Source organism: Gavia stellata, chromosome 17 (genome assembly GCF_030936135.1).
Source record: "Gavia stellata isolate bGavSte3 chromosome 17, bGavSte3.hap2, whole genome shotgun sequence".
NCBI classification, from domain to species: domain Eukaryota; kingdom Metazoa; phylum Chordata; class Aves; order Gaviiformes; family Gaviidae; genus Gavia; species Gavia stellata.
The window spans coordinates 21,569,283-21,585,284 of NC_082610.1; the positions used below are offsets into that span (position 1 = coordinate 21,569,283).

Consider the following 16,002-nt stretch of genomic DNA (forward strand, 5'->3'; position numbering starts at 1 on the left):
CGTTCAAATTCTATGGATTATTCACTGCAAAGATCAAAACAGTGCTATCTACTAGCTTGCAGATAGGGTGTTTCACAGAACATTCCAGCAGTTATTTGGATCTCATGAAAAAAGCTCATCTAAAGTAAGACCTATGTTGTTCTTTCTACTGAACCTGAAAAAGAAACATTCCCTATTAACTAGCAAGACATGTATAAATCACTCCTAAATTAAACTGAATAGTCTGCTACTACCATTCCTAACTGGATTTAATAACAATGATTTCACAAGTCCAGAACGAGCAGCAAGGGAACTGGGAAGAAGATACAAAAGGTATTAAACATTGTACTAAGTAGTGGTGATTGTGAAATTTTATTTTATTTTTTGAAGTCACAGAAGAGGGTAAAAATTAGAGACAAAGTGTTGGATGTAAATAACCAACCATAGATGTAGATTAATTGAACAAGATAAAAAAAACTAGCTTAAATTAATGTAGTTTGTACAAGACAGCAATTGGTTGAATTAGAACCATGATTTTCAAGGTCAGGCACGCACTTCCTTAGTCCCTCACAAAACCCAAGCCTTAAAAGAACATTTAGTTTGGAATAGTGTTAATCCTGAACAATGGTAGCATCTAAATTCTGGCATGAAATAGCTGGAATAAGAAATGTGGAAAATGCACATTCGAGGTATTCCAGCCATTCCACACTGCTATTTAACGCACAGGTCAATTTATTATCATCCGACCTGTCTTTTACCACCTACTCAACCCTAATTTCAAGCTCTTAAATCACTAATTGAGAATAAGTGAGTCAAGGTTTTAGTAACAAATTAATAATTTTTTTCTGGAATATGAACACTTTATTATAAAGTACACTGTACTAGAAGGTTCATTCAAATCTAGGTAATTTCAGTTACATTCCTATGGCTTTTGAGCAAAAAAGCAAGCAGTTTTACTGTATGTACACAATATTGAACATCAAGATTTAAATTAATTATTTATTAATAACCTACATTCACTGCGGATTTCTAAGATTTACATCCAAAAAGCATATTTTATTTACATGCTGTTGACATTTTAAAGAAAATGAAATAAAGTCTTATCTGTTTAGGAATTATGATCTATCCCAAATTAAAAAAAGATACATTTAACACCACAAAATGTTTAAAACATTTACAATAAAAAACAGCTTTCTGTGCCAATTATACTCACTCTCTAAGAATGTAAAATTGCATTGATAACTGCACTAACTACAATTAGACTTGAAACATTTAAAACCTGAGAGTCAAATCTAAACTTTTTTTTTTAAAGAAAATCCTACAAGCTAATATGCCGTAATGTTAATTTAAGCACAGATTGGTCAGTGGTCAATAAAAAAAAAAATAAACAGTGCATTATTTCTGCAGCTCCAAAAGAATAGATCACTATAAAATTGTTGCAGTAGTTTGATAAATGCCAGGTCTACCAGGCACACTAAGGCTTATTTCAAAGTGTCCTTCCCCACACACTGTACCTAATCAAATAATGAGGGTCTTTGGCCAATTCCTGTGAGGGTTCCTACATTTATATAAGCATGTATTTGCTTAAGTATGCATCTGGGATCTTTGAGGTTTCCCACCTCAAACATACATATACAGGTGTTTTAATAGCTAGATCAGAGTAAAAAAAAAAAAACCACCAACATGAAGAGGCATAGAAAGTTAGAAATACTGGCCAGAAAACATTCAAAGTCTAATGAGAAGTTTTAGATCAACCCCAAAGGCCTTTTAAAATCAGCATAGCTCTGGAGCTGTATTCACTGGATTACTAAACACCATGTACCTTACATTAAAAAAAGCCCAAAAATTTGTTGCGCTAACAGGTACACTTTACTGCATTGCAGGATGTAAAAAGTAACCACACCTATAAAGCCTGGGGAAGAGAAGCATCGCGCACAAAGTTACTGCATTTTCTAGTAGCCATTTTATTTCTGCACTTGGAAACATTATGCTCCTTTTTGAGTGAAATAGCTTTCCCCTCCTGCCTTGTATCCTTCAGAAACTGTGCTTGACCAAGAGCGTCTCCCAGGAGAGGTTTGAGAAGGCTAGGATTTTCCCATTCTGGAGCTATTTTCCATGGCTTTAATAGTTCGCCCTTCTCATGCTGATGGTTGGCAACGTGGCAGTGGTCCTTCCAGGCTGAAAGCAGGCAAGCTGCACTCGATGAGCCTCTACAGGCAGCCTTGCTTCCTAGACTATCCAACAGGTTGCGTCAACCTCAGTTGAAATTCCCTGGGAACCAGAAACTCTTATCTCAAATGACTACCAATACCATGCACCAAAAATAAACACATGAGTATCTGTAGCTCTGAAATGAAGTTACTCCTGCATTTCATAGGGACTGATCTTTGCCATTTGGGAGAATTTCATTAGAGCTTTAAACCCAACTGCACCATATGGCAACATATTCAAGTCTACTTATGCCACATCAACCTAACTTACAATTTGAAAACTGGATCTGCATTATTACTACTTCACCTCGTTCACCACTGAGACAATGTAAAACCAACTCCCAGCATAAGATTTTTTCCTGGGTTTAGGATCTTTCTTTTTTTAAGGCACTTGCATGAACAAGCACACAGGTCCATTTATTTACACAGAAATCAAATCAACAATGTGGCAAACATGCTTGTAAGCAATAGGAAAAATGTGATGATTGTCACTGATTAGGTGACACATTTTACTACCCAATGTAGCACTACCCAATGTTTTTTTTTTTTTTTCCAAAACAAAAAAATTTCTACGACTTGGTATGTTACAGTGGGTTATATCAGGGATTTTTTTTGGTATGTTTTACAGAAATTACCTTTAAAAAACCCCCCCAAAACCAATGAAGGTAAACAGCCACAAGTTTTGTCATTCATTGACATAAGCCAGCAGATACATTGAAGAACATTCTGCTATTAATATATAGCAAATTGAACTTTTTCTAGTATTTGAGTTTAAGACGGTGTGTTTTATCCCTTTGATTCTGGAATACAAGTAGACTAATTTTAAGTAAAAAAAGAGCAAGTCTATACAAATTAAGAGAAAACTGCAGGAGTTAGAATACACATGACTTCATGCAATGATACTATACTTCATCCCTAGAAACACAGAAGATTTCAAAAGGCATCCTTTGTGGAAATAAACTCTTCCGAACTACTGAAAAAAAACCCCCATTCGATACACTGATAAGGTTTTCATCGGTGATCATGAAGATGTGGACTCAGTTTCTTCGCCAGCTACAAACCTTGCTCTCAGTCACCATTCAGAAGAGTTCTCATCCCAACAACAGGAGTTCGCTTGGCACCAATAAGGCAAATCACTTGGTACAGTTCTTACTAAGGTTAAATAAACCCATGATGTCAACCACTGCTTTTTGGATGTTTTTTCCAAAACGATGAGAATCCTTTAAAAACAAACAAAAAACAAAACCAAAGACTTGTACTGTCAATCAACAGTTATCTTTTAGGCAAAAGAAGGAACCTTTTAACATTTTGTAATTTTGGAGCTTTCGGAATTAGGGCATGTACTTTACCAGAAAATGGGGAATTTAAACCACAAAAATTTTAATTGTATACACATTAATCCAGGTTTATTCCATTACTGACTAATGAGTTCTTCATTAAGCATTTACTTTCCTACAGACAGAACTGAGATCATCTCCTTCTGAAATCAGATGCATTTCTATTACTTTAAAATAGCTGGGTTTCAGTATTGGTTTTTTATACAAGATTTTGCAAAAGCTAATTTTCAGAAAACAAAAGAATGTTCAGAAAGCGTATGACTAATGACCTAGAAGTACTGAGAGAACAGAAAAACATTTTGTATTTGACTTCCTATCAGAATCCTGAATCGTTTGCCATTGAAAAATTACATGAAGTATTGAAAATGAAAATCACAATTATCTAAACGTAAACAAACTATGAACTTGTTCTGTTTATTCTAAGAGTCAGATGAATGGTAGAAGGAAGAAATTAAGATTACAAATACAAATTATTAGCTACATTACAGGACCTACTACAAAGACCCTACTAATACCAAGGCCACATACATGAAATGCTGCCTTTTCTATGTGGACCTTTAACTTGACTAATAAGTAAAAAAATACAGGGAAACTTAAAGTAGAACAATTTGAACTATGAAAAAACAAAGATGTACTTCCTAATCTTTAATGATTAACCAAAGGCACCAAGATCTCTCGGACAAGTTAAGGTCAAAAGAGAAAAACTAGTTCAGCTATGTAATCCTGGACAAACTCAGCATGTTTATTAAAGTCATAAAAATCTAAAAGGGAAGGATGAATTGAAGCTTACTCAAAGCAGGCCTCCGCAACTGCAGTTATTCTAATAAATGATTAATTATTTCTCAAGCACAGATTACAACTTATGGGCCAGCTTCTTTCAGTATTATTTAAACCAAGAAGATTTAAAGAATAGGGAGCATACATTTTACTCTGTCTTTACAACTGTAGCCAGAGACAAATCAAAGCAAAAAAAAAAAACCCCAACAAAACAGCACATGTTGAGAAAGAAAAAACACACTGTAAGTGTATGTTGCAAGTGATACTAAATTTTTTGGGCAATGAGTAGATAGATCAGTTTTATAAGCAGATAACAGAACAGATTTATTAAACCATAGGAAAGGACTGGCCCTTACCGTCTCAGAACAAGATATTTTGCTGGAGACATGGAAATGGATGGAATTTTCACCCAAGATAATGTAAGAAACACCATAACCATCATCAGCCACCTAGGGGAAGAAAGAAGAGAAAAACAAGTTCTAAATCTTCTTTTTCCTTCCATTCCTAAATTATCTTACACAATTCTTACTGTGCTGTTTTTAAAATCAGTTGGAATTTCTCCTCAAGCAAAAATTAAGCTTCCACATTTAATGCATCATTTCTGAGGATTGATCCCACTTAAGGAAACAGTTCTAGTTTCATCTGAAGTGCATGGAATTAACATTTTCTGAATATATGCCTGTAGTATTTCCCAGCTTTAGTATTTTGAAATAGAATACTTGTTCAAAGACCTTCTATCAAGGTCTGGTCCTAAGCAGCTGTACAGCTTCAGTGCTTAAGTAGAAAGGAATGAAATAGTTCAGTTGTATACCTAAACATCCTGTTTCATGGGATCACTCTGCAGATGTAAACAAATACAGTATATAAATATGGAGTATACAAGCCTTGTGTTATGAAAACTTGCCCAAAGGCAAAATCATCCGATTCTACAGCAAAGGTACGATTCCAAACACGTGTATCATGAGCAGAGCTCTGGTCCAATTTCAACGTTAGCAGCATTAACTGTCCCAAGTTTCAGGTATGCCTAGTAAACACAGGCTATCCTGCTGCCATCCTCCTTCCTCTCTTTCCTAACTCAAAGGATCACAGCTTTCAAGCTCTTTGCTGCCACTGCTGCTAAGCAGCCTGATAGTCTTCTCTCCATTAGTGCTACAGGGCTATATTCTACAGAATGCTTAAAAAAAAAACCACAACACCCCAAACCCAACAAACACTACACGCGTGGAAAGCCTGATGTACTGAATCTCCGGGCTACTTCAGCAAACCAAAGCACAGTTTTTGTAAGGATACAAGAAATGATGAAGGGAAATGTAAGCAGGGTTATTTGGAAAGGCAGACAACTGAAGGAAGGAAATTAAAGGAATAAAGAAATAGTAAGAAGGAAGCAGTTAATGTAGCATTAGCAAAAATGAAAAGAAAAAAGTGTTAGAAATTCCTGCAGCAAAAAACCTATTTTATTGCCAGACCACACCTTTTGGGGGATTCTAAATACTGGCTTTATAATCGGCTGGAGCAAGCCAGTTTCTCATGAATGAGCAGCACTGCAATAACTAGGCTTCCTTGATACTGCAATTTAAACTCATTCCAACTTCATGAACTGCTGAACGCTGTATCAGAAACATGAATAAATAAATAAACCAACCCACAAAAAACAACTTCCAGCTTGACAAACCAGACAAAATACACTGTACCTGTCATCCTAATTTCTGTGTGGCAGAGAGCAGTCCTGTGATCTCTCTCATTGTTCTTTCAATAGAAATACTTTTTGAAAACAGATTAATCTAGTCTATAGCCCCATAAAGTCTGCTTAACAGATCTTGTTAACAACAATATCATCATCAATGGCCATGTTCAAATCCTGGTAAAATACTACAGTAAATCAGAACCTTGTAAAATCTCTAACAACACACCAGTTTCTTGAAAGTCTACGGAAGCTGTAGAGCGTGGTTTTATTCTTGACTTAGCCACTATTCACACTTAAGAGGGCAAACAGAACATGTGAGTAGCTTAATTTGGAGGAAAGCGTGAACATATTTTTTAATTAATCAGGGAATATAAAGAACAAGTCAAGTATAATTACTTTTACAAATCCCAACCTTAAAATCTAGTTTAAGTAATAGGCATTTGTCACTGTAATAACAGCCTGATGTACAGAAGCTCTGGGCATAGGTAATGTGATAAAAGCCCCCACTTTATCAGATCTCTCTGCCATGGAGGCCTGTACCACATTTGATAACTGTGTATTTCTTTAAGAATAATCCATTCGTGTAGTGGGATGAGAAAAAGGTGATTCAGATTTTTCTGAGCACATCCACATCATGGGGAAGCATTAAACACATGCATTTAAAAGCATTTGTTGCACCTTTGATGTGCAACATTAAGGTATTACAGATCTGAAATTTTTAGACTGGCATATTCAAAATGAAACTGTTTTTAAAGGAGTACTCGTATTTAGCAAACATACCGGTCCAAATCCTCCACCACAGGATAACATCTCAGGGTTCTTCTTTAGATCAATGTGTTGCTGTGGTGTCTGACTCGTTGACAGCCTCCAAGGCTCTGACAAAACCTTTATTAGATATGAAAGAGATGCAAACAAGTATAACACACTGTTTAAGAACATGCAACTTTCTCAAAAACTAGTCAAGATAAGTTAGAAAGCACTCAATAAAACAATATTAAGGATAACTCCAGTTCCCGTTTACATGGAACAAACGATTAAGAAGGTTAAAAGAAACAGCTAAACTTGTCCTGATATGCAAACCATTAACATATGAGGTCGTGACATCAATTCCTCAAAAAGAACGGAAGTTCTTTCACTAGAAATGCTACTTCAAAACAGATGAATCTGGTTTATAGCCTGGTAAATTCTGCATAACAGGTCTTGTTAACAAGATGATCTTTAATGGTCATATTCAAATCCCAGTAAGATACTACATCAAGTTAGAAGCTTGTAAAATCTCTAACAATACACATGTATCTTGGAAGTCTGTGGGAACTGTAGAAAGTTGTTTTATTCTTGACTTAGCCACTACTCACATTTAGGAGGGCAAACAGACAAATGTGAGTAGCTTAAATTGGAGGCAAGCTGGAACACTTTTTTTAATTAATCAGAAAACATGAACAAGTGCAATATAATTACTTTTATAAAACCCAACCTTAAAATCTAGTTTAAGTAATAAAGCATTTGTTAAGGTAATAAACAGTGACATTAATTTTGTACATGAAAAAAATATAAAAATCACAATATACAGCTCCTTTAACTCTCAGTAACTTAAAGTTATTTTGTCACAGTTCCAACAGAACATTCTTGACAGAAAACACACAGCCTTTGTTGTGCTGCCTTGAAAATATGTAAAAAACACAAGCAACCAATTTTTTTTTAACACTGACTATATCTTTCTTGGAATCCTTAATAACATGTATTACACTACAAAGCTCACACAAAGCCTTACTATAGGTTTATTAATAATTGTATACATAAAGCAAAATGAAACTAAGTTGTAATCTACCAGCAGATGTTAAGCAATGCTAGCTAAAATCTTACCTTTTTTCTTAGGAAAACCAGAGTTCTACAAGTATGTAAGCAGATACCACAAAACACTACGTAAACAAAGGATTATTTACTGTAATTAATAGTTATCAATAAAAGTCACTTACTTCCTTAAGGAAAGGAGAATCTACAGCAAGGTACTTGGATACCACATAAAGGCAGAACAGATGGCGGTCAATGCCAGAACCAGTCATGGCGAGACGATATAAGTGCTGATGTTTGGTAGCAGCAATCCTAAAGAACTTAAGCTTATTTTCTTTCTAACAATGAAAAAAAGATGAAGAAAAATCAGTTAAGTGAACTGGGTTGAGGATGGAGGTGCAGAAAGTAAGTTACAGCAATGGATCTCAAGCCTAGAGCACTTGAGGGTCAAGTACAAGACAATGCATGCAGCTAACACCAAATAGTAGTACCCTCTGGCTTTTCAACCTCATGTATTTAATTTCAGGTATTAGCAAGTGTCAACTATTACTTGCTGTAAACAGTGCATAATGAAAACAAATTTGTATTTTAAGTATGATCTAATCCCAGAATTAAACATGATTACAACCCACGTTTACTACATTATTGTATATTTAGTTTCTAGAGGCACTGGTCTTAGAAAGTTATAGAAGAGCAAGTCTCAACATGATTTAAGAAAAGCTGCAACTGCAACGGCCATTTTAGAAGGCAAACAGACAACACTGAAGGTATTGGGGTCCATGAATGCTGGTCATTTTTTAAAAGTCTTCTTTTAAGAGCTCAGGAGCAGGCAATTCCAAAGTGTCAGAAGTCAAGCAAGCGGGGCAGAAGGCCTGCTTGGCTGAGCAGGGATCATCTTCTAGAACTTAGGAGGAAAAGGAAAGGAGATGGATGTTGGAAGCAAGGACAGGCAACACAGGAGGACTACAGAGATGGTGTTCACCACTGCAGGGAGAAAATTCATGCAGCCAAAGCTTGATTAGAGTTCAACAAAAAGGGCTCCTCACAAAGAGAGACATAGACAAAGCAAAGACATTTAATGCTGCCTTCACCTCGGTCTTTAACACTGATGAATGGCCCTGGGAGCCCCGGAGCCCTGTGTTGGAAGGCTGTGATCAGGCGGGATGATAAGCTCCCAGCTAACTCCGAACTTGTTCAAGACTTGCTGCTCCAGCTGGAGGCCCATAAGTCTATAGGGCCTGGTGGGATTCATGACAGGGCACTAAAAGAGCTGGCCGATGTTATCGTGGGACCTCTCTCTCCATTATTTTTTCAATGGTCTTGGGAATCTGGAGAGGTCGCAGTCAACTGGAAGCTGGCAAATGTTGCCCCAATTTTCAAGAAGGGTTAGAAGGAAGACCCAGGCAATTACTGGCCTGTCAGTCTCATGTCAGTGCCTGGTAAAATCATGGAGAAGGTTATTCTGGGAGTTACTGAAAAACAACTGAGAGACAACATGGTCATTGGTCACAGCCAACACGGGTTCACGAGGGGAAAGTCCTGTTTAAACTAACTTCAAGGTCACCCATCTACTTGACCAAGGGAAGCCAGTAGATGTGCGTTTTTTTGGATTTTAGCAAAGCTTTTGATAACTGTCTGTCACAGTATCCTTCTGGACAAAATGTCCGGCACACAGCTAGACAAGTCCATAATGCATTGGGTGAGCAATTGGCTGACGGGTCAGGTTCAAAGAGTTATAATAAATGGGGTTACATCAGGCTGGCAGCCCATCACCAGTGGGGCTCCCCAGGGTTCCATTGTAGGGCCAGTGCTCTTTAATGTTTTTATAAAGGATCTAGATGCAGGAGTCGAATGTACATGAAGTAAGTTTGCCGATGATACTAAATTAGGAGAAGCTGTGGACTCCCTCAAGGGTAGAGAGGCCTTACAGAAAGATCTGGATAGACTTGAGAGCTGGGCAATCACCAACCGTATGAAATTTAACAAGAGCAAGTGCCGATTCTGCACCTGGGATGGGATAATCCTGGTTATACGTACAAACGGGGGGATGAGAGGCTGGAGGGCAGCCCTGCAGAGGGAGAGACTTATGAGGAGCGGCTGAGGTCACTTGGTTTGTTCAGCTTGGAGAAGAGAAGGCTGAGGGGTGACCTCATCACAGTCTACAACTTCCTCAAGAGGGGCAGCAGAGGGGGAGGAGCTGATCTCCTCTCCGTGGTGACCAGCGACAGGACACGAGGAAATGGAATGAAGCTGCGTCAGGGGAAGTTCAGATTGGACATTAGGAAAAGGTTCTTCACTGAGAGGGTGGTGGGTCACTGGAACAGGCTCCCCACGGAAGCGATCAGGGCACCAAGCCGGTCCATGTTCAAGGAGCTTCTGGACAACACTCTTAGTCATATGGTTTAGTTTTAGGTAGTCCTGTGAGAAGCAGGGAGTTGGACTCGATGATCCTTACGGATCCCTTCCAACTCGAGATAGTCTATGATTCTATGAACACTGTATGAATGTTGCAAGGGCTGAAAGAAAACACTTAGATAGCCATTCTGTTAAGGTTTTATAATGTGGAATGCAACACACTGAGTATATGGCAACCTGTCACTTCTTATCTCCAGCATCACTGCATTTTACATCACTTATCCGGGACACAGTGACCAGCCTATTTGCCTCCAGCATGAGAAACTAATAAATCACTTGTAGTCATGCTAAGCATGTCTATCATTGGCATTCAGGAGTAAAGCTTTGTGGATAGTCCATGGAGGATACAAGTGCTCAGGAAAAGTTCTAAGCAAATCCCAGAGAAAAGCAGAAGCAAGCAGTAAAGGCAGACAACTCTTTTTAAAATAATATGTAAATGCATATAATATAATCTTCATAACACAGAAAAACTAAAGATTGTGTTATGAAGGCAGGGTTCCTCTGCTCTGTCACTAATTGTTCCAGATGAAGGGCAGTAATGAATCAACAGGTCTGAAAAAGAATCATGTTTGTAGTAACCATAAAAAAAAAAAAAAAAAAAAAAATCAAACAGTGAGCAGAGTGAAGTCTGCTATATATATATGATCTTGCCATGTATGGGCCTACCTTATTCCGTTAACAAAAATGCAGATGTTAACTGCAGAGATGTAACAGCAGTTAATTCTGACATTAGGACTATGTTAAAATTACTCTCTATACACAGGTTAGTTGTACAGTAGCTGTGCCATACAGTTACATGGCTGGATTTCCAGACTTGCATTGGTCTGATCACAGGTCCCAGCACAGCATATTGAGAAATCCAGGGGGATTCTACCTACATAGAACTTTGAGAAGAGGAGGGAGAAAAAAGTTTCTCTCTTTCTCTGTGCATCTATTTTCTTGCAGTAACATTTATTCGTAGAATCACAGGGCTAGAAAGAACCTCAGCTGTTCATCTGCTTAGACTTCTCTGCCCTAAGATCTGATCAACTAAAACTCTTTCCTGAAGGACCATTATGTGATTTACTTTTAAAGATTTTCAAAGTGAAAAAACAACCTCCCCAAGTAATCTGTTTCAGGCTTCTCCCCATTTCCCTCCTTACTCATCATCCTTACTGGCAGAAAATGTTTCCCTAATGTGCTTCTTTCTGAAATTTAAGTCCATTACTTCTTGGGACAGAGAACAGATTGTTCCCATCATCTCTGCATCAGCCTTTTTATCCTCTTGAGCCCAACCTGGCTCCCTACCACTTCCACAGCGTTCTCTCTTCTTTAGACTAGATAAGAATAACTAAGTTCAAAGTCTCCTCACAAATCCTCTTCAGAGGTTTCTATCCATCCTTCTTGCTCTCCTTTAGACTCTCTCCAATCCATCCATGCCTCAAGTGTGCTGTCCAAAACTGGACACACCACCCCAGCTAATGTTGTACTAGGAAAAAAGTGCAGAGACAAAAGACTACTAAAAATAAAAGGCAAGACTAACTAAAGTGAGGGCTCCATTTTTCCCAATGCCATAGCACTGAATCTGCTATGTCAGTGTTCAGTTACTGATTATTATAGTCCTAGATCTTTTTCATTAGAACTTCTACCCATGCAGCTGTTACTCAGGCCTGGATGTACATTGAGTACATTCCTATTTAACAAAATCCTCTTTTTCAGGTCAAATTGTTATTGACTCCGAAGAACTGGAAACCCCCTTCAGCTTAGCAAAACCTGCAAATGTAATGATTTATTTCATCAACTCTATCTGTGAAAACTGTGACTAGCAGTGGATTCAAGAACAGAGAGCCCTCAAGACGACTGTCTTCCACCCTTCCATTTTGAGAGCAAACATTTTAACCAGTATTGTCCAAGTTTTCCAAACCAAGAAGTTTTCCCCTAGACCATGCTTCCTTTGTGTGCTAATCAAAACATCACATGAAAGATTAAAAAGCCTGCTGAAATCAACATGTAAGAGCAACAACTTATTTCCTGTGAATAATACTCGCTTCCCTATCAGAAAGGAAAGCCCAACTGGTATGAGATTACTTTTTTTACAAATCTATGTTTGAATTTTACAAGTCACAAAAGTTTCACAAGTCATCTCAGTTTTCTGGAGTTCAGTAACTGTAAAAAATGGCATATTTGGCTATGTTAGTGCCATTCTCTTCCAGTATAGCCTTGAGTTTCTGCTGTATTGACAGAAAAATGTGGACAATTACCTTATGCTGCACTTCCTTCCTAAAAAACAAAGGCATCACTCTAAGTGTTTAAAAACTATTTGGGAACTTATACGGCTATTCAGTGATAACTCATGTGCCTTATGGATTGTATAAGGCAACAACACTGTAAACTTACACTTTCAGTTGGGTCTTCCATGACTCGAACAAAATTACATGATTCAACAGTACATGAACGAACAGTTTCGGTCCTGCCTTCTCTGAACAAGCGTGTCATAGAGGCTTCATACGTTAAAGAAAATTTTCCCATGTCCTTGAAAAGAGAAAAATAAGAAATTAAAGGTTTAGCCAGACTTAGCCCCTCTTTCTTAATCAACAGTTCAAGGTAAGCACACAGGATATGAATCACTCCACAAATTAAACTCAATGTTGAGTTTTTACTAGCCCACCATTAGCAGTCTTACCTAAAGATAATAAAGGCAAAAATAAGGTTAGTAGCAGGATTTGAGAAATGCTAGTAGAACAACCAAACTAGCAAGGACTACCCTGTGTTTTATAGTCAGTCGTCTTTAGTTTATAATAGAAGCTGATTTAAAGGCTATCAAAAACCTATTTGAAAGTTCAGTGGCTTCCTAATTAACACAACTGTGGTAAGTAATCAAGAAAACTGTAACATCTTTAAAAGTATTTTCAATTAAAAGTTTAATAGCACAGAGACACATGCCAGTGTGTGGATTTTCAAGAACGTGAGAACTGAAAACAGTCTGCAAAATCCAGGAAGTGTGGCTTCCGCATTTCCTGTAGATTGAAAGCTGCCAAATGATAGAAGTTTATCTAACACATGTCAGCAACTCTACCTGTCTAAAACATACATCAGAACAGATCGTGAAAGTCTGTTCAGTTTTAAGTTAAGAGGATGGGTGTTCAAAATAAAAGAGGTGGGTGAGTAATCAAACTATTTGCTATGTAGCTAGCCTAACCAATGGTAAGAAAGACTGTAAGTGGTGGTAGCAGCTAGGAAATCTGGATGCTTTGAAAAAGTGTTTGGAATTACTTCAAAGAAAAAAAGGTAGAACAGCATCTCAGTGACAACTAGAAAGCAAAATGAAAAACATGCATGTTGCTATACTGGTGTTTTCTAAAAACATGTTACAGAAAAGGTGAACTAACAGAAGAAAACACAGGAACACAGGCAGGCATTTCTGTTAATCCTGTTAGGGAGTGTCCGTGGCTACTGAATTAAGGGTGACTCCAAACTAAAAGATAAATTTAACAGTGCTTAGATTATAAACACAGCTACTAGAAGTTCCATACCTACTTCTTTCAAGTCCAAAATGCCTACGGATAGAGCAGCTAAGCAGAAGAGAAACATTTGCACGAGTGTCAATATGCCAAACTTTGGACAATTTCCAGCTAGTAATCTGTTTAGGGTTTATACCAATTTTCATTGCATGTCTTTAATAACCTTGCACAAGCAGTGCAAGATTACCCTAAAGTACTTTACACAGTCACATGTTTTAATCACAAACACACTATACCCAATTTAATGAGATTCTATAAGCCAGAAACAGTCTGTTCTTCTTACCCGATAGTGAGCAAGCTGCAGGGCAAGTTGCACAAAGGCATCAGGGCTGGTTTTTGCTTTCTTTATTAGTCCCTTCCCAAAAGCATCAAAGGAAAATGAATGGAAGTCCACATCATCTGCCAGAGCTACAGCAGTGCTCAGAGACCTCTCAATCACTTCTTGACACTAAAACAAACAAACAAATAAATAACCATATGCACATATGTGTGTATGCATGCATTCAATGGCATTTGAGAGAACTGTTGAAAATGTGCAAGTATTTTTAATTGACAAATAACAAATGCTGCTTTATGCATGCCAGGAACATCATTATCTAAATAATGTCCCTTTGCAGAAAGGGAAGCTATCTTTGCCAGAAAGTTAAAATTCCAAAAGCTAATAAAAAATAAGTTTTAAGCCAATGCACATCTGGAGGCCAAAAATTACACTTTAAAAAACAACCAGCATTAAGACTGCTCAGATCACTAGAACATAAAAGAACGAGCCACTGAGATACAATGGCAATAGTTGTGTGGCTTCCAATCTGCCATACATGCTTAATTAAACATATCACCAATCTATTACCTTTTTGTTCAAAATTAAAATCCAAATAGGTGATGGCAGTTTGTCTTGAACTCAGGCAAAAAAAATAAATAATCAAACCTTATTAGACATGTATACAGAATTTTGAACACAAAAAAGACAGCTAATCTCAAGGAACTATTACACAAGAGCATTTGTTGTGACAATAGTAATGAAATCTCAGCAACTTAAACTTCATTTTAATACAGTTACTATTTTAAATAGGTGGCGATTTATTTTTGACATGTTGCCAACCAAGAAAGTTTCTAGGAAAAAGTTGGCATTTCCCAGCCAGAATTTTTAAAGAGTGATGCTAAAAACTCCTGGAATATTTTAAGTAAACTGAGTAATGTCCACCCATGAAATGCACATCTTACAGGACTCAAAGGAATTTAAAGCTGATTTATAGTGTTAACAGTAATTACTTAAATGATTTGACTGCTCAGAAAAAGAGGAGCTTCTTTCTCAAGTGTTTCTCTTAGCGTGTCCAGAGAAGGGCAACGAAGCTGGTGAGAGATCTGGAGCAAAAGTCTGATGAGGAGTGGCTGAGGGAACTGGGGTTGTTCAGTCTGGAGAAAAGGAGACCGAGGGGAGACCTTCTCACTCTCTACAATTACCTGAAAGGGGGTTGCAGAGAGGTGGGTGCTGGTCTCTTCTCCCAAGTGACTAGCGACAGGACAAGAGGAAATGACCTCAAGTTGCGCCAGGGGAGGTTTAGGCTGGATATTAGCAAAAATTTCTTTACAGAGAGAGTGGTGAAACACTGGAACAGGCTGCCCAGGGAGGTGGTGGAGTCACCATCCCTGGAGGTGTTCAAGGAATGTGTGGACATGGCAATTTGGGACATGGTTGAGTGGGCGTGGTGGTGTTGGGTTGACGGTTGGACTTGATGATCTTACAGGTCTTCTCCAACCTTAATGATTCTGTGATTCAAACCACTAGGTGTTCTGTACTTACTTCTTCTGGAATTTCCCACTGCAGTTTGGTAGGAATAGGAATATTTTGATTGGTATCTCCTTTGCAATGCCCATCTTCTGAATAGCCCAGTTCAAGATACTCAGTTGCCATTACATTCTGCAAAGAACGATACTTCTTCAGAATTGCAACACACCTCATATTGCTGTGGAATTAGCATTTCATTGTGAAATCAATATAACCCATTTTCAGTGCATAGTAAAATACAATATACAATCCATTTCCAAATACTGAAAAGAGCTGCAAGTGAAGCCCTCTGTTTTACCTCTTATTTTAAAGCATTTTTACTTGTGTTCCAAGTGGGAAGAATACCAGATATGCACAAACACCTATTCAATTACAGTGGTGCATTTAGTTAGATGCTACTGAATTAATCAAAATATTTCAATTAAAAACCCACCTCAAACTTACTAGTAGTAAAAAAATGTCAGTCTCATATTTCAATTTGTTCAATTTAGATTCTAGAGAATTTCTGTAAGTTTGTTATCTC

The 16,002-nt window shown here is 37.6% G+C and overlaps 1 protein-coding gene across 3 annotated transcripts in view; it reads right to left on the reverse strand.

Moving 5' to 3' along the window:
* Positions 1-2,840: 2,840 nt before the first annotated feature.
* CPT1A (carnitine palmitoyltransferase 1A) overlaps positions 2,841-16,002 on the reverse strand; it is a 30,476-nt gene continuing 17,314 nt past the window's right edge. For 2 of the 3 annotated variants that reach the window (XM_059825685.1, XM_059825684.1), the window contains 7 exons: positions 15,495-15,611; positions 13,977-14,141; positions 12,570-12,704; positions 7,964-8,116; positions 6,768-6,872; positions 4,660-4,752; positions 2,841-3,409 (listed from right to left, as the gene is read on the reverse strand). In XM_059825685.1, coding sequence (XP_059681668.1) covers positions 3,323-3,409; positions 4,660-4,752; positions 6,768-6,872; positions 7,964-8,116; positions 12,570-12,704; positions 13,977-14,141; positions 15,495-15,611 — 855 coding nt within the window. In that variant the 3' untranslated portion in view covers positions 2,841-3,322. Of the gene's footprint in view, positions 3,410-4,659; positions 4,753-6,767; positions 6,873-7,963; positions 8,117-12,565; positions 12,705-13,976; positions 14,142-15,494; positions 15,612-16,002 lie in introns of all 3 variants that reach the window. The other variant, XM_059825683.1, reaches the window with a different exon arrangement.